The sequence below is a fragment of the Cibotium barometz genome, chromosome 12 (assembly GCF_041138505.1).
Source record: "Cibotium barometz isolate CiBa-2024 chromosome 12, ASM4113850v1, whole genome shotgun sequence".
Classification (NCBI taxonomy): domain Eukaryota; kingdom Viridiplantae; phylum Streptophyta; class Polypodiopsida; order Cyatheales; family Cibotiaceae; genus Cibotium; species Cibotium barometz.
This window is the reverse complement of record NC_141057.1, coordinates 47,085,949-47,112,362: the sequence shown is the minus strand read 5'-3', so window position 1 is coordinate 47,112,362 and position 26,414 is coordinate 47,085,949. Positions and strand designations below refer to the sequence as shown.

Below are 26,414 nucleotides of genomic sequence, written 5' to 3'. Positions count from 1 at the left end.
ATTTGTAGCATTGCTTTTTGAAATGTCCCTTCTTGCCACAATAATGGCATTCCAAGTCCTTTTTGGAGCGGGACTTGCTCCTTTCCCGTTCTTGGCTTTTACCCCTATGCTGGGATCTCCCACGTGCATTCATTGCATTGGACTTTCCAACAGAGTTGTTCTTCCTGTTCATCTCCTCTTGAAGGAGAGCACCCTCCACATCTGCATATGACAGCATAGCATTTGAATTGCTAGTGGCTGTCCTGAATGTGTCCCAACTCTCTGGCAAAGTGCATAAGAGAAAGGTGGCGTTGAACTCATCGTTCATTGCCAACTTTTGATTGATGACCTGGCTGACAACACCATTAAACTCATTTAGATGGGCTGTCATAGACGCCCCTTCCTTCATTTGAAGACCTATGAGTTTCTTCAACCAATACACTTTGCTTGAGACACTTCGTTGGGCATACAAGTCCTGCAATCTTTGCCACATTCCCCAAGCTGTCTTCTCTTCACGTATGCTGAAAAGTAAAGAGTCTGACACAGACAACATGATGGTGGATTTTGCCAGCTCATCCATATCTTCCCATTCTTCAGCAGTAAGAGAAGCGGGCATTACACCCCTTTCTTTGATGGGCTTGTGCTGCTTCTTCTGGAGCAACACATTATAGCACTGGGTTTGCCAAATGTCATAATTATGTGAGCCTTCAAGCTTCTTGATGTGAAGCAATGAAGAGCTCTCACCTGTGGTTGCCATAGCAATATGCAACCTTTGACACAGTCAATGCCTGACTCCCTGCAAGATGTGCAAACACTGCACCAAAAGCACACAAAGTGCTCACAGTTGTTCTCCCAAAGTTTATCTCCCACTGCGGAAGCACGAATGCAACTCTCCTCCCACTGAATGTGATAAAATCACCAAAATTTGGTTGCTGCAGATTTATGACAGCACCTTAGATGTGCTCTGTTCCCCTTCCAAAATACTGTACAACCGTACTAAGTGCTCACCAATGATGTACCAAATCTGTACCGGCAAGTTCAACAGCTGAAAATGAGCCTTTTCCTCACTCAAATCAATGTACAGCCATGCCAAAACTTGTACAAAGTTGTACCAAATCTGTACCAGCAAGTACAGTAGCAATAAATGCTCTCTTGGCTGTCCAAATGAGTGAAAATCAGACCTTGACAGTCCCCACCACCGCATACAACAGTCCCGGACAGAAATTGGGCAAAAGCCCTTTGACTGCAAGTGGATTTCTGAGGGTTCAAGGCATAAAAGTATTCCCTGCTACTTTGCCAAGCTCAACAAGCACAAAATCTTGAAAAGCCCCTTGATTCAAGATCAATTTCTGATCATGAATGGTACATTAATGCACATGAAGGCATCCAGAGTCTTCACAATGCTTCCCCCTGGCCACATATACATCCAATACATAAAAGGCCCTTGATTTACTGGCACATTGAGTGCTTGACAGGCATCAACACATTGTCCAAAGCATCAAATGCCAGTGCCTGCATGCAAATCAACCCAATTGGCACAAAAGCCCTTTGATTTGCACTCCAATTTCTTGCAATTTAGCCCCGAATGTGAGATTGCTCACATCATACAGCATGTATGAATGCCCAATGGCACAATTACATCAAAAGCCCCAAATGTTGACACCCAATTTCTTGCCAATTGACCCGGATGTGACCAATGTCACCCAATGTTGCCAATTGTGCTCAAATCTGAGCCATTAGGACCTGTACTTGCTCAATTGATGATAATGGACATGCAAATCCCAAAATTGAAGCAAATACCTCAGACAATTTCTGATTTCTGTTGCAGAAAGGGGGGGCTTCGTATTTGCTGCTGCTGTGCAGATACGGATGCTGTATTCGTGTGTTGTACGACTGTTGAAGGGAGCTGCCTTCTTGGGCGCCATCATCTGCACGCGTGCCTCGCCAGCACCAACCTTGCGGGCGAGTTCATTGACGGGCTTCAGCTGCTGGCCGCTGAAGGTTGCAGGGGAGAGGTCGGAGTGGGCGCTCTGTCCAAACACAACGCTAGGATCGGGACACGGAGGGTAGAAGTTGCACACCAGAACCAGGCGCTCCAGCCCCGGCAGCCTCCGTTCGCACGTGCTCCTTGCTCTTTGTACCCTTTTGTTACGCCTTGTGGCCAGGCCCTAGAGTATGCGATGCTATGCCTTGCGGTGGCCAGGCCTTGTTTGTTGCCACCACCTCCGCCTAGTGGCCAGCGCTACAACCACTCCCTCTTGTGGCTAGGTATCTGATGCCCAACGCCTTGCTGCAACTCGTGGCCAATGCCTTGTGCTATGCACTGCTGCCACTGTCTTGCAGCGCCCAACGAGGCCTTGAATGTCACCTTGAACGCCTGCACCCTTGAGATAAAAAAAACCCTAAAAAAAATGTAACCCTAAAACCAGAGCTCTGATACCAGTTGAAGGGAGTTGTGGAAGCAGTTAGGGTTTCATGTGGGAGACACACACAGAGAAGAAGGGAGAGAGAGAAAGAAAGAAAGAAAGATTTTATTAACGTCTTCCAAAAGACCGAACTCGGCCTATGAGACAAATCGGAGAGAGAGAGACGTGTGGGGATAAGTCAACTCACAAAGTATGAGTGTGTGACTCCCCTATCACGCATGTATATTTGCTCTAGTACACATAGTGCACTTAGTACATTAAAAGTACTAAGTGTACTATGTACTATAAAACTTATGGGCTTGTACACACTATAAGGGTGGGCATAATGCCTTTACCCCAACAATCTGTGTCATCTCTCTCTGGTATAGGTGTGGTGTCCGAAAGCCAGGTGTCCTCTGTCTCCCGTGGGCTCTGAGTGTCTCTGCTCTTTGGAGAGTAATTCCCTGCTGTGTAGGGGCTGGGAGTGGGATGGATCTCTGAAAAAATGTAGTAATCTGTGTCTGTCGTCCCCCCTCTGGAGCTGTCTGAGCCTGTAATGATGTCTCTCTGTGACGCTGTATGTCTAGAATCAATCTTTCCAGTATGCACTGGTCTGCTGCCTCAAAGATCTGGCGTAGGGAATGTGGCTCTTTGAATAAAATGGGATATCTCTCTCTGATGGTTGTATATGCTCTGCATCTGCATACATAATCCTCCTCTTTCTCCACCTCCTCTCTGCACAATCTGCATACCCTCTCCTCTCGGGGGATCCGTGCTGCTCTGCCAGTCTCGATCTCCAATCGATGTGATGAAACTCTAAGCTGACCAATAGCCACTCGGGAGCCGTGTGGTAAAAAGCCCTCCATGTATCTAGGCCTCTCTATAAATCCATCATCAGTGATACTCATGAAGTGATCTCTGTAGTATAGCATCTTCGGTGGAAGAGGCTGTGTAGGCGATATCCATGTCTCTCGTGTATAGAGCTGCCATAGGTCCTGTCTCAATACTCTGTTCCTCTCACTATGAGAGACGGATATGTGGTGCATCTCTGTCATACTGGAATGGTGGTAGATGATCCATGTCTAGGCCATGCTGTGAGAACCAATGTGTGACCTGTGCATACCATGATCCTCTGTCTCTTGCCTCAGCCAGTTGTCTAGATGCCTCAAAAGCTCTGTATGACAATCTGTCTTGTGGCATGTCTCTGAATCCGTCTAGCAGGCATATAGTCTGGAATATGGCCTCTACCATCATAGGAGGCGCAACAACCTCTGCTCGGATAATGTCATGAGGTACTGACGGTTTGATGCGTATCATGCGTGCCATCACGAGGGCCTGTGGTCTCTCTATTTGTGTCCACCAATGGGTAGCAAGGCCTGGCGCCCATACCGCTGCTCCATACATCAGTGCCAGTGTGACTAATGTGTCAAATAGCCACCCCTTCGTTCGGGGCTCCTAAAAATGCGCCTGGTGGCAGTGTCTCTCTAGCATAGCCAATGCTGCATATCCCCGTGTCAATCTAGCTCTGGCTGTTGAACCCATGGTGAAGCGCATGGTTGCTGCTGCAGAGAAGGTAACCCCTAGGTACACGTATGATGTCACCACCTCCACCTGGCGTCCTGCGAGAGTGAATGTCAGCTGACTCCTGCCCTGTCTCGATGTATGAAAGACCATAACCTTGGTTTTCCCAAGGTTCACAGTAAGACCCCTCTGTGTGCAGAAATCATCGAGTGCATGTAGATGCTGTTGTAGACCTCCTGGAGACTCAGACACTAATACAATATCATCCGCATAAATCATAATATGTACTGAGGTACTTGCTAAATCAACTGCCTCCCCGTGTAATGAAGTCAGCCACCTCATCAATGTATAACCCAAATAGCGTGGGGGAAAGTGGGCATCCTTGCTTCACACCAATGGTGCTAGCAATAGTCTTGGACATACCTCTTGGGCATCTGACTCGCCCAAAAACCTGCTCATATAATGCATAGATGCCCCATGTCATATTTGCTGGTATGCCAAGAGACTGCAGGCGCTGAAAGAGCCTCTCTCGTGGTACTGTGTCAAATGCCCTGCGGAAATCCACAAAGCAGCGAGAGAGAGAGAGAGAGAGAGAGAGAGAGAGAGAGAGAGAGGTAGCTGGCACCTTGAAGCTGGACAGCAGTAGATGGGCGCAAATGGTCACGCGGCGTAGGTACGGTGCAGAGGTACGGAAACGCGACGGTAGCCCAAAACACGAAGGGATTTGTAGAAAAAAAGGTATGGAACCCTAGGCGATGCGAAACCGACGGGTTTGGGCTTCAAAAAAGAATGTCCACGTTGTGCTGTTCTGTATGACGTACGGATCCGTACTGTGCTTACTGTACGGACTGAATCTTTGCGTACCAGTACGGAATGCAACTATGTTCTAGGCTATGTATGAATGTTGAAAATGAATATGAATGCTGAGTTTTACCTTCACCAAAGTGCTGTAGGGAATCGATGAAGATAAGGATGCTGCAAACTGTATGTATGCTGAAAACGCAAGGTGACCTGAAGGGCTGAATGCTGTAGATGCTGCATTTTGATGAAAGAAGGCTGAATGCTCATGTGATGATGCTCCTACATGCTGATGGATGAAATGCTGCAGGCTGATATTCTGAATTCTCCAATCGCTTATGCTCCTTGGGCTGAAGGCACCAAGCGTCGAAGGCTTGTTGGCTGAATATGATACGAATGAATGAATGATGCAAAGCTCAACTATTTATATGCTCTCTTGATGCTGGTCGGCTGGTTACAAAGCTGGGCGAGTGCATTATGTCTTGGATAAATGGATAAATAAAGTAAAAATGCCATTAAATGCTATAAATTATGGAAAAAATACTGGAATAAGATTGAGTAATATTCTGATGCTTCTGCAATGGTCTAGATGGCCTACATGCATATGGGATGAATGCTATGCATAAATGCACACATGTCCTGATGCAAACTCTAAGGCTTCTACTGACTCTACATGCATGAATGCATCTCTTCAAGTGGGTTAAGGGACTTGGATTGACTGACTGACTGTCTAAGGCTGAGGAATGACCTACATAGCTCGTGCCTGACTTATCCTGGATTGAGGATTACAATGGGGTCACGGCGTACGACAATTATCATCCTAAAGGGTGCTAATACTGTACAATGTTGCACTGATGATGATGAGGCATCTTGTCACCATGCACTACAGTGCAGAGTGCATGTGACAGAGTGAGTTCTTTTTGTCAGAAATTCACTATTTGGGCCACATAGTGTCCAAGGAAAGGGGTCAAGATGGATCTAGACAAGGTCAAGGCTATTATGGAATGGCTAGAGTTGACTATTGTGCATGTAGTTCGAAGTTTCCTTGGCTTATGCTCTTACTACAGAAAATTTATCAAGTGATTTGCAGTGGTAGCTAGTCCATTGCATGATTTGACAAAGAAAGCCATGGGATATCGGTGGGCCAAAGCTGAAAAAAGATTGTTTGAAGCATTAAAATTTTATGTTGGCAAAGGACCGGTGTTGATTATTCCGGACTTATTCTACTACAGAGCCATGTGATCTTCATGAGGACTCATCTTCACCACGAGTCCGAGATGATCATGTGGGTTCATCCTCGAGTGCTCATCTCCAGACATACAGACGACGAGGCAATATCAGTGCTCGTTGGTATAGAGGTACTAGAGTTACTTGCAGGGGCGACCGTGGTGACCGGGGTTGTGGCAGTGGTTCACTTCTTCTCATGTGAGAGATGATGGCTTCAGATGCTTCAGAGGAGGGAGATGATGGCTTCTCATCGGTATACTTTGGCGTTCACATCCTACACCCACTTAAATCCCGGTGCCTTGTGTGCACAATGTAGTTTTTTTTTGGTACTTTCTCACAAGCTTGTTAGTGCACAAAAAGTTTCATTTTGGGGGTGGGGGTGGGGTGGGGGTGGGTGGGTGGAGCTTTATGTTGAAAAATTTGCTAATAGCCGGAGGCTTATGGGAGATTGTCACTGCGGAGGAACCTTGTCCTCCTCTAGCAACACAACTACACAAGCTTGTACAGTTTCTTAGGTGGTAGGTGGAGTTTCAGAGGTTACTACTACTCCTACTGATGAAGAACAACGTAGGTGGGACTCCAAGGATGCCCAAGTCATGTCCATGATTGCTCTTTTTGTGAAGCGATCTATCACACCTCACATCCAATCTTGCAACTCTACCAGGGCTGCATTGTCGGTCTGGAAGCAATTGGGATTTAAGTCCGAATTCGCACACTTATTGGTGGATCTAGGAATAGCTCCATAGTCTTGACTTCATAGACCCTAAGTCGTGACGCTTATTTTCAAGTACTTTTTTTGTAAATTCTATAATTAATAACTCGAGTCTCTTCTTCTCCCACTCTTCTTCTCAGTTTCTCCCCTTCTCTCCGCTTCTTATCTTCTTTTCTCCTCCTCTTCTTCTCTCCTTGCTCTTGTCTTCTCCCTTTGTCTCCGCTTCTTATCTTCTTTTCTCCTCCTCCTCTTCTCTCCTTGCTCTTGTCTTCTCCCTTTCTCTTCTTCTCCTCTCTTCATCTCTATTTGGCTTCTTTTCTCCAATGTCTTGATTCTTGCCCAATTTCTCCTTTCTTTTCTTCAATTTTGCAAAATTTGTTCTTAACCAAAACTAGTTTGGCATCTAATTGTTGGGGTAAAGGCATTATGCCCACCCTTATAGTGTGTACAAGCCCATAAGTTATAGTACATAGTACACTTAGTACTTTTAATGTACTAAGTGCACTATGTGTACTAGTGCAATATACATGTGTGATAGGGGAGTCACACACTCATTCCCATGAGTTGACTTATCCCCACAACTCTCTCTCTCTCTCCCTTGTTGTTTCTCTGTGTATGTCTCCCACATGAATAACCTAACCCTAATTCTTCTCTCTCCCATTCAACTGGTATCAGAGCTTAGTGATCCCTCCCTCTTCCCTCTTCTCCTTGATAGCTGAACGAGCTGTACTGTAGCTGGCTGTCACCCTCATTAGGTGAGTCGTACTGGTATCAGCAAGGTGCTGATTGGGTACTGTCATACATTCAGCTTGTCGGGCAAAGCTACACGCTGCACAGCAGGCACCAGCTCAGAAGAGGCAGTGCAGCAAAGTGTTGGTGGCCACAAGGTGTAACCCCACACCGGCAGTGATGGCGGAGCTTTTTTTTTTCGAGTTGCTTGTGAATAGGCGAAGGTGGCGGCAACTTTGAAGCGCACAGCAGTCGGGCATTTCGTCTGAGGGCCACCATGAGGCCTCTGCCAGCGACGGCGTCTACGTGCGAATGGGTCTATGAGTCAGCGCACAGGCGGGCGTCCATCGAATACTAGGCAAGCGAGCCTTTGATGCAACGCGTTGGGCGGACAGCGCTGGCAGGCGGCGCTCAGCTCCACGTCACCTTCTCCAAGGTGGGCGTCCAGTGCTTTGCTCCACGTCACCGCTGACCTGCACTTGCCTCTTGGCGTCGAAGCCAAGAACGCGGATGAAGGCGGAGGGGTACGCCTTCTTGCACTCGATTATCTATCTCAGCACAGCAGCAGCGTCTGTGCAGCCGTAGGGAAGCTTCCACATGGGCCAGAAGCCATCTTAAGCACGCCTGAAGAGCCCAGCCATCTGTACATCGTACAACTGTAGCAGCAATTGCATCAGCATAAGAAGCGCCCCCCCCCCCCCCCCCCCCCCCCCCCTTTTTGCATCACGATTTCTGCAGCAGCACCAAATTCAGCAAACCCCCCTTTTCTGCAACGAAAAATTCAGAAATTTACAAGGTATTCTGCTTCAAATTTTTTTTTTTGGGATTTGCAATTGAGCAAGTACAATCATCAATTGAGCAAGTACAGGTGCCGAATTGCTCAATTTTGAGCAAAATTGGCAAAATTGGGTGACATTGGTCACAATCAGGATCAATTTGCAGGAAATTGGATGTCGAAATTTGGGGCTTTTGATGTAATTGTGCAATTAAGCAGTCATACATGCTGTATGATGTGAGAAATCGCACATTTGGGCAAAATTGCAGCAAATTGCAGTGCAAATCAAGGGGCTTTTGTGCCGATTGTATTGATTTGCAAAATTTGCAGCAAATTGCAGTGCAAATCAAGGGGCTTTTGTGTCGATTGGATCGATTTGCATGCAGCAATCGCATTTGATGCTGTGGATAATGTGTTGATGCCTGACAAGCACTCAATGTGCCTAAATCAAGGGGCTTTCATGTATTTGATGTATATGTGGCCAAGGGGAAGCATCGTGAACACTCTGGATGCCTTCATGTGCGTCAATGTACCATGTATGATGAGAAATTGATCTCAAATCAAGGGGCTTTTCAAGTTCGTATGCTTGTTGAGCTTGGCAAAGCAGCAGGCAAGACATTTATGCCTTGAATCCTCAGAAATCAGCTTGCAATCAAGGGGCTTTTGCCCAATTTCTGTTCGGGGCTGTTGTATGCAGTGTTCGGGACTGTAAAAGTCTGATTTTCACTCATTTGGACAGCCAGGAAAGCATTTATTGCTACTGTACCTGCTGGTACAGATTTGGCACAGCTTTGTGCAAGTTTTGGCATGGCTGTACACTGAATTGAGTGAGGAAAAGGCTCAATTTCAGCTGTTGTACTTGTCGGTACAGGTTTGGTACATCATTGGTGAGCACTTGGTACTGTTGTACAGTACTTTGGAAGGGCAACAGAGCACATTTAAGGTGCTGTCCTGAATCTGCAGCAACCAGATTTTGGTGATTTCATCACAAAAAGTGGGAGAAAAGTTGCAATTGTGCTTCTGCAGTGGGAAATAAACTTTCGGAGAACAACTGTGAGCACTTTGTGTGCTTTTGGTGCAGTGTTTGCACATTTTGCAGGGAGTCAGGCATTGACAGGTTACATTTTGCTATGGCAACCACAGGTGAGAGCTCTTCATTGCTTCACATCAAGAAGCTTGAAGGCTCACATAACTATGATATTTGGCAAACCCAGTGCTATAATGTGTTGCTCCAGAAGAAGCAGCACAAGCCTATCAAAGAAAGGGGTGTAATGCCCGCTTCTCTTACTGCTGAAGAGTGGGAAGATATGGATGAGCTGGCAAGATCCACCATCATGTTGTCTGTGTCAGACTCTTTACTTTTCAGCATTCGTGAAGAGAAGACAGCTTGGGGAATGTGGCAGAGATTTCAGGACTTGTATGCCCAGCAAAGTGCCTCAAGCAAAGTGTATTGGTTGAAGAAACTCATAGGTCTTCAGATGAAGGAAGGGGCGTCTATGACAGCCCATCTAAATGAGTTTAATGGTATTGTTAGCCAGGTTATTAATCAAAAGTTGGCAATGGACGATGAGTTCAAAGCCACTTTTCTGTTATGCACTTTGCCAGAGAGTTGGGACACATTTAGGACAGCCACTAGCAATTCGCATGCTATGCTGTCATATGCAGATGTTGAGGGTGCTCTTCTTCAAGAAGAGATGAACACGAAAAACAACTCTGTTGGAAAGTCCAATGCAATGAATGCACGTGGAAGATCCCAACAAAGGGGAAAAAGCCAAGAACGGGGAAGGAGCAAGTCTCGCTCCAAAAAGGATTTGGAATGCTATTATTGTGGCAAGAAGGGACACATTAAAAAGCAATGCTACAAATGGAAAAATGATCAAAAGGAAAAGGGAAAAGGCAAAGACAAAGACAAAGATGAAGCCAAAGATGTAAAGCCAAAGGGCAAAAGTGGAGTCAAAATTGAAGAAATCAATGTGTCACATGCAGGTGACAGTGAGGATGAGGTCCTATTTACATCTTCACTTGATGCCCATTCACTTCTTACAGGTGGTCATGGTATGCACTCATGGATAATTGATTCAGGTGCCTCCTTTCATGTCACAGGTTGCAGAGACTTGTTTGTCAGGTATACTGCTGGCAATGAAGGAGTGGTTTATTTGGGTGATAACCATGCATGCAAGATTCTTGGCAGAGGTGATGTGAGGCTTGTGTTTTCAGATGGCTCACAGCTTATGCTCCATGATGTCAGGCATGTGCCTGAGATGAAGAAGAATCTGCTTTCTGCTGGATAGCTTGATGATGCTGATTATGTTACCACATTTGGTCGTGGAAAGTGGAAAATTAGTAAGGGCTCACTGGTTGTTGCCAGAGGCTCTAAGGTGGACACTCTTTACTTTATGCATGCAGGTGTTTGTCACCATGCTAATGTAAATGCAACCGAGCTGCCGGAAATCTATATGTGGCATAGTCGGTTGGGACACATGAGTGTCAAAGGAATGGAGCAACTGTCTCGTTTGGGTTACTTGCCTTCTCTAAAGTTTTCAAGTTTTCAGTTTTGTGAGCATTGTATATATGGTAGGCAACTCCAGTGCCCCCACAAGAAAGCTCTTGGACAGAAAGATGCTCAGTTAGAGCTTGTGCATACAGATGTATGTGAGATGCCTCAGCTTTCTTTGGGAGGGGCAAAATATTTTGTGTCTTTTATTGATGATGCCACACGCAAGGTGTGGGTTTATCCTCTTCGTTTGAAGAGTGATACATTCTCAGTGTTTCAGAAGTTTGTTGCTCATGTTGAGAATCAAACTGGCAAAACATTGAAGGCTTTGCGTTCCGACAATGGTGGAGAGTATATGTCCAAACAGTTTTAGGACTTTTGTGATGCTAAAGGCATCTAGAGGGAGCTCTCTACTCCTTATGATCCTCCACAAAACGGGACAGCAGAGAGGATGAACAGGACCATACAGGAGAAGGTCCGTTCTATGTTGTCACATGCTGCATTACCTCATGGTTTTTGGGCTGAAGCTGTTATGACAGCCGTTCACCTTATAAACAGGTCACCTAACACGAGGCTTGGTGGGAAAGTGCCAGAGGAAGTATGGACAGGGAAGCCTCCGTCATACAAGCACTTGAGAGTGTTTGGTTGCGTTGCGTACGTGCACATACGCAGGGAAATGCGCACCAAACTTGATCCTAAGTCTCACAAATGCATATTCCTAGGATATGGTGACAGAGGTGAAATGGGGTATAGACTTTGGGATTACATTGGCAAAGTCTTGCAGAGGTTCAATATGGACGGGGGGAAGAAGACTAGTACTCCTTTGCCTCCATATGTGAAACTCAGTGCTATGGACAGCCCACAGTCAGATAGTGGCAGGGCTGATATGGCCAAGATTCCGTATGCTTCAGCTTGTGGTAGTCTCATGTATGCCATGGTTGCTACTAGGCCGGACATTGCATTTGCAGTGGGAGTGGTTTCTAGATACATGGCCAACCCTGGCAAGAAGCATTGGGAAGCAGTGAAAGGTGTCATGAGATACCTGAAGGGCACACAGGATATGTGCATTTGTTTTGGCAAACAGGATGCATTAGTGCATGGTTACACGGATTCGGATTATGCCGGTCATCCAGATAACCGGAAGTCTACTACCAGTTAATTATGTGTTTACATTCACAGGAAGTGCTGTGTCATGGATATCCAGGATGCAGAAGTGCGCTGCCTTATCTACTACAGAGGCGGAGTATATTGTAGCCACAGAGGCTTGCAAGGAGGCATTATGGCTATCTCGGTTAGTGGTTGATTTGGGCTATACAGGGGATATTCCATTGTTGCATTGTGATAGTCAGAGTGCCATCCAGTTGGCAAAGAACCCTGTCTTTCATGCAAAGACGAAGCATGTGGATGTGAAGTATCACTTCATCAGATAGGTGATAGAGAACAAGCAAATTCAGCTTGTTAAGATTCATACGGATGACAACCCGGCTGATCTGTTGACAAAGAGTTTGCCTCCGGAGCGGTTTGCTCATTGCAGACACTTGATGGGCATTGGATGAGGCCAGTTTCAGCCTTGATATGGCCTTGTATATTATCATGTACATGCTGATTTTTTCTTTTCCTTTACTTAAGGGCACTTTGCCTTTAAGTGGGAGGTTGTTGGGGTAAAGGCATTATGCCCACCCTTATAGTGTGTACAAGCCCATAAGTTATAGTACATAGTACACTTAGTACTTTTAATGTACTAAGTGCACTATGTGTACTAGTGCAATATACATGTGTGATAGGGGAGTCACACGCTCATTCCCATGAGTTGACTTATCCCCACAACTCTCTCTCTCTCTCCCTTGTTGTTTCTCTGTGTATGTCTCCCACATGAATAACCTAACCCTAATTCTTCTCTCTCCCATTCACTAATCAAGTGATTTGCCCATAATGCCTCGCCGAAACAAGAAGGATGATACCCGTGATGTATGGGAAGACACCATTTTCATTCATAGGTATGGGACTTCCGATACCAAGGGTGTTGTTTGCAAATATTGTGGTGATACCTTGCGAGGTAGTACACACGGGCGAGGGTTCATTTCTCATGGGAAGGAAAGCAAGGTTGACATAGTTGCTATTATGTGAATAAGGACATATTTTATGCACATGGTGGCTCGGAGCAAAAGTTCAATGAAGTGTGACCACTTTTGTGCAGTTCATTCCCTTGAGAGAGAATTGAAGAGATGGCTGAAAAGGCAAGGCAACTTGAGCCTTCAAAAAACCGTCGGGGAGAGGAAGCACTGGCCTCACGACCGAGAAGCACATCAAATGTGGGTACTCATGCAACCAGCGGTGGTTGTCATACACATCACATGCGGGAGTTAGTGATCCTTTGGCTTCACTCTCTACGGCTATTGGTGGAGTTGAAGGCACAAGGGGTGTTAGGGTTAGGGTTTGGAGATATTGCAAGCAGGCGTGGAGAGCAACAGAGAGAGAACACGATTTTGTGTATTCAGCTTGATCAAAGTGAAGTACAATAGCCACATAATAGTGACCTAAAGAGATGTGTTCACATGTCCGGCCATAAAATGTGCCGGGTGGACCAAAACACCTATAAACTGAATATAAGTGAAACTAAGCTAAACTGGGGGAAAAAACCTCCACTAACTGAAGTAAAAAGTGTCCCAGTAATCTACTGATGATCACTAGCACTCCTCTGGGTGCATACACAGCATAAAACCCAACAAACCCCCCTGGAGTGATATGTGATCACTGTACATCATCCACCAAAAGGAAACAAATTCAAAGCACTACGGAATGCTTCAAATTTCGGACGTGGTAATGCCTTGGTGAAGATGTCTGCCACATTCTGATCTGTAGGACAGTAGATCAGACTGATATCTCCTGCCTGGAGTCTCTCCCGAATAAAATGATAGTGAATCTCAATGTGTTTCGTGCGAGCATGAAACACAGGATTCCTGGCCACAGCAATGGCACTCTGACTATCAGTATAGATAGGTGTAGGCTCCTCCATTGAAATATCCATATCAGTCATGAGACAACGCAGCCAAACACACTCAACAGTAGTAGTGTAGGCTGCTCTCTGTACTCTGCCTCACAAGACGAAGTGGCCACTGTGGTCTGTTTCTTGCTTAGCCAAGAAATGCATGAAGAGCCAAGAAAGAAACAATTTCCACTAGTGAAATGTCTGCATGAATCTGCTCAACTGAGAGACTGCATACTGAATATCTGGCCTTGTATTACACAAGTAAATGAGGCACCCAACAGCTTGAGCATATGTAGTGGCATCAAAGGAAATACTGTCATCTTGTAGTGACAGTTTCATCCCAGGCTCCATAGGAGTACTAATAGGTTTGCAATCCTGAAATTTATACTTCTCCAGAAGTTTAGCAACATACCGTGATTGCAACAACCCAATGCCTCTGTTATCCTGCACAAACTGTATGCCCAAATAGTAATGTACAAGCCCCAAGTCAGACATGTCAAATGTCTGTTGCAGTATCTCCTTAAAAGCTGCAATTTTGTCATCATTTGATCCCATGAGCAAGAGATCATCCACATAAAGGCTGATGACCAGTAGATCTGTCTCTTCTTTCTTTACATACAGAGTGGCTTCTGATGGACTGTTCACAAATCCCTGAGTGAGTAGGAAAGCATCTATTTTTGCATACCAAGCTCGTGGAGCTTGTTTCAAACCATACAAGGCCTTTTTCAGCCTGCATACTTTCCCCTCATGACCATGTTCTGCAAATCCTATGGGCTGAAATACATAAACTTCCTCCTCGAGGTCCCCATGTAGGAATGCAGTCTTTATGTCCAACTGGTGAACAACCCAACCACGATGTGTAGCCAATGCAATGACACACCTAAGTGTCGACATACGGGATGTAGGAGCAAATGTCTCCTCATAATCAATGCCCTTCTTCTGTGCATAGCCCTTTGCAACTAGACGGGCTTTGTACCTGTCAATGGATCCATCTGCATGTCTTTTCAACTTATAGACCCATTTAGTACCAATTGCTTTCTTGCCTTTGGGCAGATCAACCAAATCCCATGTTTGATTCCTTTTAATAGAATCAAGCTCATCCTGCATGGCTTTGTTCCAATGCACATTATCTCGTGCATCCACAAATGAATCAGGCTCATCATCATCCTGTAAACTGGCTGCCATAACCAGATTCAAATCCATGATGTGTGCATGCTCATTGGTCCGTGTCTCCCTACGAGTACGACCAGCAAGAGGACCTTCTAAATGGCTGTCCTGTAATGTCCTCAAATACCATCTAGGTATGTGTCTGACCTGTGGTGCCTGCTGGCCCATATTTGGTTCAGCGTCTGGCTCATTTTGCTGCTGAATTTCTGCACCACCTACATCATTTGCTGGCTGTCCTGTACCCTCATGAGTTGGATCACCAACTGTGGAATGAAACTCCATAGGTAGTAGACCTTCAAACACATCATTTTCAGCCTGATTTGCCTCATAACCAGCCATGGATATTTCTGATTTTTCATCAAAAATCACATCCCGACTAGTGAATATCTTCCTGGATAGTGGGTCATATAACCGGTAGCCCTTGCTCTTACGGCTATACCCAACAAAGATGCATTTTGTGGCTTTATCATCCAGCTTCCTCCTCAACTCTTTGGGTATGTGTGCATATGCAAGACACCCAAAGATACGAAAATGTGATACAGAAGGCTTGCGGCCATGCCAAGCCTCAAAAGGAGTAATGGAAACCAATGCCTTTGTGGGACATCGATTCAAAATATGACAAGCACACATAACAGCTTCCACCCAAAAGATATGTGGTAGCCTCTTTGCCTTTAGCATACATCTGGCCATCTCCATGAGTGACCGATTCTTCCTTTCTGCAACCCCATTTTGCTGTGGAGTGTAAGGAGTAGTATACTGATGTTTTATACCTGTACTCCCAAGAAAGGAATTCAGCATATGTGACATATATTCCCCCCCTCGGTCAGAACGGAGAGTCTTGACCTTGCATCCTGACTCTGTCTCAGCAAGTGCTACAAAGGCCAAAAATGCATCATATACCTGTGATTTCTGTGTCAAAGGATAGACCCAGCATATACGAGAGAAGTCATCAATAAACGTTGCAAAATAGAAGCAACCACCTAATGACTTCGTCTGCATGGGACCACAAAGATCACTGCGTATAAGCTGCAACTTTGCAGTTGCTCTTAGAGCCTGATCACGTGGGAAGGAAAACCTGTGCATTTTTCCCAAAATACATCCTTCACAAATGTGATCTGGAGGCTTCTCCATGAGAGGTAGATCTGTAAACATGTTATGTCGCTGCATAAGCATAAGACTACCAAAATTTACATGCCCCATGCGAGCATGCCATAACTCCGCATCAACCATAGCTGGAGTAAGAGTGAATGCATTATAAGCAGACCGATCCACTGGCTGAAATGCATCCAACTGATAAAGTCCATGACATAATGAACCAGTAAGCATCAAGGTCAAGGCATTAGCTTTGTCTCTGACCATGCATTTATCATCATCAAAGTGGACTTGCATACCACAATGTGCTAAAGAAGAAATGGACAACAAATTCTTCTTTATCCCTGGTACATATAAGGCATCTGTAAGGTGGAGAATGGAGCCATCAATGGCTGTGAGCTGAATCTCCCCAATGCCACGAACTGGATATGAAGCATTGTTGGCACACTGAACAGTTTTGCCAACAGGGGCAGGGCCAACATGACTAAACAAATCCTTGCGAGATGTGATATGCTTTGAGGCACCACTATCAAAATACCAAGTACATGCATGCTCTATCATACTGAGTGCCTGTGAAGACCAAGAGGCATCATAGCTGCATGTATAAAAACAGTAATCCCTGTCCTCAATAAAAGAAGCAGTCTCTGGAGGAGCTTTAGAAGCATCATTAACAGACATCCCAGCTTCCTTTACCTTCTCTTTGGCAATCCTCTTCCTACATTCAGTGATGTAGTGGCCTGGCTTCTTACAGTAATGACATTTGCCCTTCTTCTTGGGCTGTCCATCACCTTTCTTGGTATCTTGTGAAGAACCACCATCACCTGAATTTTGATTTGAACTCTTTGACTGAGTTTTTCCTTTCCCCTTTTGACCTGTAGTAAATGCTTGTTCAGCATTTGTGTTCATATTCATATTCTTCCTCATTTGCTCTTCTTGTAGCAAGAGAGCAACAAGTTCCTGATACTTGAGGGGTTCAACAGCATTCCTCATGCTGAGGTTCAAAGAGGTATGAAAAGCCAAGTAAGATCTTGGCAAAGAGTGCAAGGTGGTGGACACAAGCTGTGTCTCAGGAATAATCTCATCCACATTGATGAGTTGCTCTCTCAAATCCTGCAGCTTGTTTAAGTGGCTAGACATATCATCTCCTTCATTCATTTTCTGATTTTCCAGCTCTCTTTTCAAAAATGAGATCCTAGCCTCATTACGAGCATCATACATATGCTCCAAAGTCACCCATGCATTCTGTGAAGAGCCAGCTGAACGAATATGAGGTATAATAGACCTCTGTACTAACAATGCAATGAGTGACAAAGCTTGTGCATCCCTGGCATCCCATGTCTTTTGAGCATTTGTTCTTTGAACAGGCAATGGCTGCCCTGGAGCCTGTACCTGTTGTCCTCGTCCACGAGCACCCCCTTGGGGAGGAGTCTCTGGAGCCAATGGACCTGGACGTGGTTCATCACCACTAACAAAATCCCAAAGACCTTTTGCCACAAGCACATTTTTCAGCATAAAACTCCACAAGGAGTAGTTCGTGCCGTCCAATTTGTCTTCCTTAGACAAATACGTGAATACATCACTCTGCTGTTGATTTGCCATTATGCCTACGCACAATGTTGTACCTGTGTATCAAAAAACCCAATAGCAAGAACCCTGAAAACAACTGTACTCCACTGAATACAGTTCACCCAAATATGCCTGCACTCTCAATCCTCTGAATGTGCAGCTCAATGCACCAATGACTGAGTAGAGCAGCAAATGGCGTACACAATGCCAAAATGCCCCAGAAATGCCCAAATTTGTTGCACGCAAAACTGTGCAAAAAACCTGTATAGTTCTTTGCTAGAAAATCTGCCTGTTGTGCTTGTAGATTTTCACAGAGAAAATAGTATTGCCCAAAAACAGAATATTTAATGCTTACCACAGATTGATTGAGCAGGTTGTGGTACTTATGCAGGTACAGTCCACCAAAAAGAACACGTACTGTTGACTGTACTATGGAGGTACAGTCGACTTGTACTTTACAGGACTGAAGGCGATTGCAGGCTAATACTTTGCAAGTACTGTGAAGGTACTGATGAGGCGGCGCTGCTGTGCAGGTACTGACAAGGCGGCGTTGACGTGTGCTGACTGGTACGAAAGGAAGGCGACGCCTGACAGGTACCACGGGTACAGAATGAGTCGACTTAATACAGTCGACCACTGCAGTTCGAAGCTGGTACACGTGCGCTGACAGATACAGTCGGCGCTGACTATACGGAGCAGGTACAGACGTTGTATCAGGTATACGGGCGCTGACAGGTGCAGTCGGCGCTGACTGTACGGGTTGTACGGATGGCTTCAATACTCCTGCTGACGGCAGCGAGCAGGTACAGTAGCTGCAGGCGAACAAGTACAGTTGGCAGTTGTACGGTTTGCAGAAGGCGCACAGTGTACGGGCAGAGCAAGAATGTACGGGCGGATGTATCAAGTGAAAACGACTGTGTACAAGCAGGACAGTGGCAAGCCTTCAATGCTCTGATACCAAATGAAGGCACAAGGGGTGTTAGGGTTAGGGTTTGGAGATGCTGCAAGCAGGCGTGGAGAGCAACAAAGAGAGAACACGATTTTGTGTATTCAGCTTGATCAAAGTGAAGTACAATAGCCACATAATAGTGACCTAAAGAGATGTGTTCACATGTCCGGCCATAAAATGTGCCCGGTGGACCAAAACACCTATAAACTGAATATAAGTGAAACTAAGCTAAACTGGGGGAAAAAACCTCCACTAACTGAAGTAAAAAGTGCCCCAGTAATCTACTGATGATCACTAGCACTCCTCTGGGTGCATACACAGCATAAAACCCAACAGGAATACCCTTACGTCCGACTATGGCAGAATATCCTCTGATGGGTGAGTTATTGTCAAATTTATCCATGGATGAGTCACATGTTTCCATGCCTTCAAGTGCTCGGCCCTCCCAAGTCTATACAAAGAAGAGGGGTAGAGAACCTTTGGGTGGGCGAAGCACCTTATGCTCCAAGGCTAAAGCAAGAGGCTCAAATTGTTGAGCATAGGTTCTTCTACCAATGCAACCTTGCCTTAACATTGCTCGATTTCCCGCCTATCATTAGTTCTACTATGTATTGGTAGCTGGAGATGCAACAGAAGCTAGCGGCTTGCATCCTGTCAATTCCGAGTCTTTGAGAACCACACACTTGACAAGTAAAGTCAGTCAAATCCAAAGTGAGTTAACAGGATCACAGTGGCACCTGGTTCGTGCACTGCTTGTCCATGGTCAAGATGTATTCTACAATGAGATGAGCATCAGGCTTTCGACTTCCAGCGCAAATTCGGCACTCCTTGCTACAAACAAGTCGACGCAGGGAGTCTTTGGTTTGCACTATCCTGAAATGGATTATGCGAGAGGATAGAGTCATAAATTACAACTTCAAATTCAAGTCAAGCGTGACAGAGTCTAGTAGAGATAAAGATGACATTCATGAATGATGATTTAAATCGTAATTTTCATACCTCTGAAGCACAAGAAAGAGATAGCCGAAGTGAGTCTGTGCTGGCTTCACAAGATCATAATGGCAAATCCCTCTAAAAAGGGCCAAAGCTTGTGTCTTGCGAGTGATGAATCTTATGACGTGCATAGCTTTCTGCAAGACGGGCTCTACCCAACTAAGCGATGCGACATCGTCCATCATCAAATGAAGAGAATGAGAAGCACATGGAGTCCACACAACGGTTGAATAATCCCTTTCTACAAGTTCTCCCATCTTTGTGCAATTTGAACCATTGTTTGTGATGACTTGGACCACATGTTCTGGCCCAATCTCCTCAGTAGCCTGATTAATGTGCTCATAAATCCACTCTCTAGTAATGTGCAAGCCGGGGGCAGAGGCATCAACAACACACAATAATGTTGTGCCAACACAACAAGACGCCAAGATGTTGATCATGTGTCGTCGTCTCTGGAAATTCCATAACATAAAAAGAGACAAGTCATAAGAGTCAAGAGTCAAGACACTCAGAAGTCTCAAGAGTCAACATTCAAGTCATTGCAAAGTAACTTGTTACTTGTAAGATATTAAAAGAGGGAAACCGAGTCACGTACTATAGCACTCCATCCATCGGAGACAATGGAGCATCCATACTGATGCCAACATGCTTTCAATCCCGTCAACTCACTTTGGATTTGATTAACTTGACTTGTCAAGTGTGTGGTTCTCAAAGATTCGGAATTGACAGGATGCAAACTGCTAGCTCCTGCAGTTGCAGTTCCCGCCTATCATAAGTTCTACTATGCATTGGTAGAAGAACCTATGCTTGGCAATTTGTGCGTCTTGCTTTAGTCTTGGAGCATACCGTGGTTCTAAGGTGCTTTGCCTACGCAAAGGTTCTCTACTCCTCTTCTTTGTATAGACTTGGGAGAGCCAAGCACCTGAAGGCATGGAAACATGTGGCTCATCCATGGGTAAATTTGACTATGACTCATCCATGTGGCTCATCCATGGGTAAATTTGACAATGACTCACCCATGAGAGGAGATTCCGCCATAGCCAGACGTGAGGGTGCCCCACCAATAGCCTTAGAGAGTGAAGCCGAAGGACCACCAACTCCCACGTGTGATGTTGTATGAGTATCACCGCCGGATGCATGAGTACCCACATTTGATGTGCTTCTCGGTTGTGAGGCCAGTGCTTCCTCTCCCCATGGTTTTTTGAAGCGTCAAGTTGCCTTGCCTTTTTAGTCATCTCTTTAATTCTCTCTCGGGGTAATGAAGTGCGCAAAAGTGGCCACACTTCATTAAACTTTTGCTCCGAGCCACCATGTACATAACATATGCTCTCATTCACACAACCATGTGAACCTTGCTTTCCTTCCCATGAGAAATGAGCCCTCACCCGTGTGCTACTACCTCGTAAGGTATCACCACAATATTTGCAAACAACACACTTGGTACCGGAAGTCCCATACCTATGAATATTGTCCTGCTACCTCGTAAGGTATCACCACAATATTTACAACACATTGGTACCGGAAGTCCCATACCTATGAATGAAAATGGTGTCTTCCCATACATCACGCGTGTCATCCTTCTTGTTTCGGCGAGGCATTATGGGCAAATCACTTGATTAGATGCCAAATTTGCTTTGATTAAGGATGAATTTTGCAAAATTGAAGAAAAGAAAGGAGAAATTGGGCAAGAATCAAGACATTGGAGAATGAGGAAAGAAGCCAAAGAGAGATGAAGAGAGAAGCAGAAAAAGGGAGAAGAGAAGAGCAAGGAGAGAAGAAGAGGAGAGGAGGAGAGGAGGAGAGAAGAAGAGTGGGAGAAGGAGAGACTCGAGAAGAAGAGGAGAAGAAGAAACGGAGAAGAGGAGAGGAGAGGACAGAAGGAGAGACTTGAGAAGAAGAGGAGAAGAGGAGAGGAGAGTGGCAGGCTGTGGGCTGTGAGCTGCACGGAAGGGAGGCGTGGGCAGTAGGCTGTGGGCCCCACGGGGCTGCTGTGCACATGTCAATGAAGGGCGGGAGAAAAAAAACGCAGATCTGGCTGACTTGCAAAAACACGCAAGGAAAAGCATTTTTTTTCCAAATTTGGGCGTAACGCGAGATTTGCACACATTTCGAGTTTATTCCGAAACGTTTTGGGGTAGAGACGTTTCGCATGTTTTGTTTCTTCGAAACACGTTTTTTTGTGACTATGGTTCAGTCTTAGATGAAGATTAGATAGGGAGAATCTTGTGGTTGGAATATTGTACTACAAGAGTCAAGTATATGGCACTAGGACTTGTTCGTGCATTAAGTGGACTAGTGTTTGTTGACAACTAATGCAAGATGCCATTTGGTATGAAATTGAGTTGTGTTGGATCTATGCTAAGGTTGTTATGGTAGAGCTTGTTGCACTTTAAGGTCAGATATTCTATTGGGATTCAGCTCTTGGGTGAGAGTTGGATTGATAGTAAGCAATTGGAGCTTTGGAGTAGGGTCTACAAGAGGAGTCTTACACTGTCCCAGGTAAGAGTCAGTAGACTCGAGTAGATTCTATGGACGGATGTTCGGATCCAGGGATTCACTTACATAGGCTGGTCTCTTTAAGCATTCACGAGAACATTAAGTGAATAGAACTTCATTATCCACTAAATCTGGCTGATTCTCTTGCACCTTTAAATAACTCCATTCAGGGGCATAGAAGGAAGCTATCAGCATTTAGGGGAAGAAGGTATCTGTTTTATGTAGGTTATGCCATCCTAGTTAGTGGGAATGTAGTAGTGAGTGGAGCTTGATGTCTCAAGGAAACGCCTTAGGTCTCATGATTCTTTGAATCTGAAATATTACTCCCGGGATCATACTGACATGCATTACATTGTTAGACCACCTGGTTTTCAGATAAGGGGCTGCCCATGCTGCGAAAGCTTTCCAGCCTTGGAGTTTAGTTGGACAGGCATCTTGCCTGCTCAGGAGCCACCTGTCTAAATTCTTGGCTGGCGTTACTCTCTGTAGTACATGTGCAAGATCTGCCCGGTTTATCATCTTTAGGCACAGTTATGCTATCTGGCTGCAGTCTTGAAGCTTTTCTTATCTTAGGGTTTTCCATTCTAAAAATTCAGGGAGATGCCCTTTTTCCATTTTTTTTTTGTAAGTTTGTCCTGCATACTTAGGATGGATAATATAGTAGATATCAAGTTTCAGGGGGTTGTGTGTGTGTGTGTGCATGTGCGTGTGCTGTGGCAAAGTCAAATATTGTTGAATTACCCCAGCCTGTTTCTCTCTGAGTAAAACATGTTGAAGTTTTATTATGGAACTTCTGTAAACATTTTTATGTTTATCATAGTTTGGAACCTTGGCCCGCCTGCTTCAATCAGAGCCTGCTCCCAAAGTGGTGAAGGTGACCATGAGCAGAAAGGTTCCTCTTACTGGTGATGAGCTGAAGGTGTATGAAGAGGAACAAAGCCGCTTGAGCAAAGAAGCTGCACAGAATGCAATGAAGGCACACGAAGAGGAGAGCAAAGTATCACAAATAGCTGGACTTTCTGGAGCCTCTGCAGATACAATTATGTCTGAAGCAGGCAGTATCCAGCCCCTACCAGAAGGTCGGTACAATTCTCAAGTGGTGATATTTCCAATAATGCATTACACAAGGCATTAAGGTAGTGAGCTTAGATTAAGCAACTTTTCTTTTCTTTTATATCATTGTTTCTCAAAAGAGCCTTTGTTTCTCTTAAAAGAAAAAAGGTAATATTCTTCTAATATTCTTCAATGTTAGTGATATATGCATTCTGAAAATTTGATGATGCTTTTTTTTCTGTTTGATGAAAAACTTCATTTTTTTAAAACAATTTCATTGTTTTCTTATCATAAACTTTTACACTATCTATTTTTGTAAAATTCTCTTAGTTTGAATTTTCAATGTGTAATTGAAACTTTGCACTGATAATTTTTTACTGTATGAGGGTAATTTAAAAAAAATGCAGTACAGGCCATGAATGAATCAGATTGCATTCGTCTTGGTGGAAGACATTGTAGTGAAAGTTGTGCAAAAGCATTGTGTCAAAATGGTGGTTTGCTTCAATGTTAAGATTTGGTGAATGCAGTGACAGCTCCAGCAAGCCATAGCATGGTGCAACATCGCAATGTGTTTACTGATGGCTTTACTGTGTCACCGACTAGTGTGTCACCGATGTTCCCCTTTCATGATAATGCTCATGAGTGGGACGAGTATGGTGAAGTCATAAATCCTGATGACTTTGCAATCGAGGAGGATGACACGATGGATATGTCCATCACACATGTGAGTATAACATCATGCGTATGTCCTACACCCATTGATCATCAGACTAAGAATGAAATTATGAAGTATTTTTTGGGAAATTGGCAATTCAAGCACTGAGTATAGGCATGAAGCGTATGAGTGTTTTTGTAGAGCAAGCATGCACGCACACACACAGACTCGGTCACTCACTTCTGGCCAGTGTAGTGCAATAGCTGCTCGGGCAGGTGCCCAGTGACAAGTTTGAAAGGCTTTTATGCCATATCTATATTATGTTATTTGTTATGGGTTTTTGGGTTGCAGATTTCGGGAGGCAGAGATGGAGAGCAGAAGACAGAAACGGAGGCGGAAGAGATGCTGCTGAATGATAAGCCTTCCAAAGTTATCTCTGATGATATTATTGTAAGAGCTCAGATTTTATCTCACTGTTGGTGAGGGGTCCTACTGGGGTGAGAAGAAATTTGTATTTCACAACATTTATCTATCTGTGATTTGTTTTGCAGGTTCAAGTTCGATGCTCTTTGCAGTACATGGATTTTGAAGGCCGATCAGATGGGCGTTCTATTAAGACAATCTTGGCTCATGTTGTCCCCTTAAAGCTTGTAAGTCACATCTTATATGCTTCTTGTGGATTTTTTGTCAATCATGTACCAGATTGAAATATAGCTACCTCTCTTTGAGTGGGTTGTGACCCGCGCGTTGAGTTTATTGGTGCGGACTCCTTATGATTTTTTGATTGGAGTAGTGGCTGGTGGATTTCCTGTGGCCACTCTGAAGCCTTCTCTTTTCCAGCGTTCATCCACATCCATCCGGCCTGTTGGAAGCATCTTAGTGGTGACTCGGACCAGATGCAGCAGCGCCGAGCAGTTTCCTTGTGCGCTTGGAGCCTGGGTCCTTTTCTTACCTGAGGGGATCCAAGACTTGTTGGCAATACAGGCTCCCAATGTGGAGCACACAACCCCCCCCTTTTTGTGACTCGTATGAGGGTTTCTTGATTTCTTGACCTCTTTTGAGGGTTCTAGTCTGCGAGAAGAGTTAAGTTTTTCATTTTTTAAATCAAGCTTGAAAAAATCTCATTTTTGGGTGAAATGGCGTTTCAGTCGGGAGTATTCGAAATGTTTTGTCTGTTTTGTCTGTTTCGCATTTTGTAGGGACAAAATGGGTTTTCATGTGACTATGGCTGTGACTCATTGGAGGGTACCCTTAGGAGCTAGGCCATCACCTTCTCAAATACCTTGGGTGATCTCATGATCCCGGAGGCCATCGAGATGGCTTGGTCAATATGCCCCATGGAGCTTGGGTCCTTTATAGCCAAGACCATGGAGCTCCATTTGTCATCTTTTTCCCCCTGAGCTTTGCTGCTGAGAGGGGGCTTTTCAGGTACACACACAATGGCAAGATTCACCCTTTAGCAGCTCAGGCTAACACGAGCGAAGAGTGGACCTTCTTGTCCTTCGACATCACGGGTGCACTTGGAGCATGTATGGCCTAGGACGGATTGTGACAACTCCGCATCTAAACCAAACCCGAAAGCCTAGCATGCTGAGGAGAGGCCCTTGAGAGCTTGTTACCTCTTTCCATGGCCATCATGCGGATTGTCCCTTGGACCGTATGTGGTCTTGGAGGCACCTTCTGCATTCCACACAAGAGGATTGTTTGTGAGGAACTGCAGTGAACCCTCATAGGGTGAGCTAGATGTCCTCCATAGTAGCAATGAAAAACGTTTCAAGCTTAAGCAGACATGTTTCATACGTAGTAAACATTTCACATGTTTGAAACGTGTTTCATTGCCTTTCTTTTTATATGAGATTGTGGAATGTTTCTTGAAACTTAATCACTAGTGGCTTGCCATGATTCATAAGTCTGGATGCTTGAACCAAGATGATTGTTGACATCTCAGATCTAGCATTTGCTAGACATATAATGGTTAACCCCGCAAGCTGCTAGCCTGCTATTCTCTGTTTGAAACCTGACAATGCATGATTCGTATGATAGAATGTATGTTTTTAACACTGAACCATAGTTGCCAAGTTTATTTATGCATATAAGTAATATGTAAGGAGGTTTAAGTGCAGCCTGGCTGGCCTCTCTTCAGCGCCTTTGAGAGCACACCTCTGACTTCCTGTGGGTAGAAGCACAGATGATGGATTCTCGTACAGCTGTGGCAGCCACATTTCTCCAAACCCACCCCGTTAGTTGCCTTTCCTCTCTTTGTGTAGGTGGTTTACTCCCGGGGGGTTCTTCATTGGCAAGAGTAGGGGCTTCTGGTCTTCACCCTCCAAGAGAACTCAAGGGCAGCCGCTCCGTCATCCTCGGCTGAGGCCACCGTCTCGTCTATTTTCAGAGGCAGACCTCTAGCTTTTAGCTTTGACAATATCTTCCCCCTCGGCCTCTTCGTTGGTCTGCAAGATTGTAGGGAGCCATCTTGTGTGCGGAAAAATCAGGGATTTTCTCCAGGCAGCCTTATCGGTGAGCCTGACAAAATCACGGGTATCCATTTTCTTGGGCTTAGCTACTTTCAGGTGGAGATTGATTCATCGGCAGTAGTTGATCGTGTGATGCAGCAGAGCCCCGTCGCGATTTGCAGCGCTCAGGGGTTCTTTGTGAGATGGCACCATGGTTTCGACCTTGCATTTGACCCTCTGGTAGGTGTATCTGTCTTCCCCGTGACGGTCTGCTTTCTCGGCCTCTCAAAGGAGTACTACCCACCATTGATTTGATTGACTAGACGATCGATAGGAGAGGTGTTGGAATCCCCACAGATGA

The 26,414-nt window shown here is 45.0% G+C and overlaps 1 protein-coding gene across 1 annotated transcript in view; it reads left to right on the top strand.

Annotated features, from left to right (window-relative positions):
* CPSF100 (cleavage and polyadenylation specificity factor 100) overlaps positions 1 to 26,414 on the top strand; it is a 125,583-nt gene that overhangs the window by 54,400 nt on the left and 44,769 nt on the right. The window contains exons 10-13 of the mRNA XM_086806586.1: positions 22,713 to 22,971; positions 23,473 to 23,669; positions 23,952 to 24,050; positions 24,152 to 24,250. Of these exons, the coding sequence (XP_086662712.1) occupies positions 22,713 to 22,971; positions 23,473 to 23,669; positions 23,952 to 24,050; positions 24,152 to 24,250 (654 nt within the window). The remainder of the gene's footprint in view (positions 1 to 22,712; positions 22,972 to 23,472; positions 23,670 to 23,951; positions 24,051 to 24,151; positions 24,251 to 26,414) is intronic.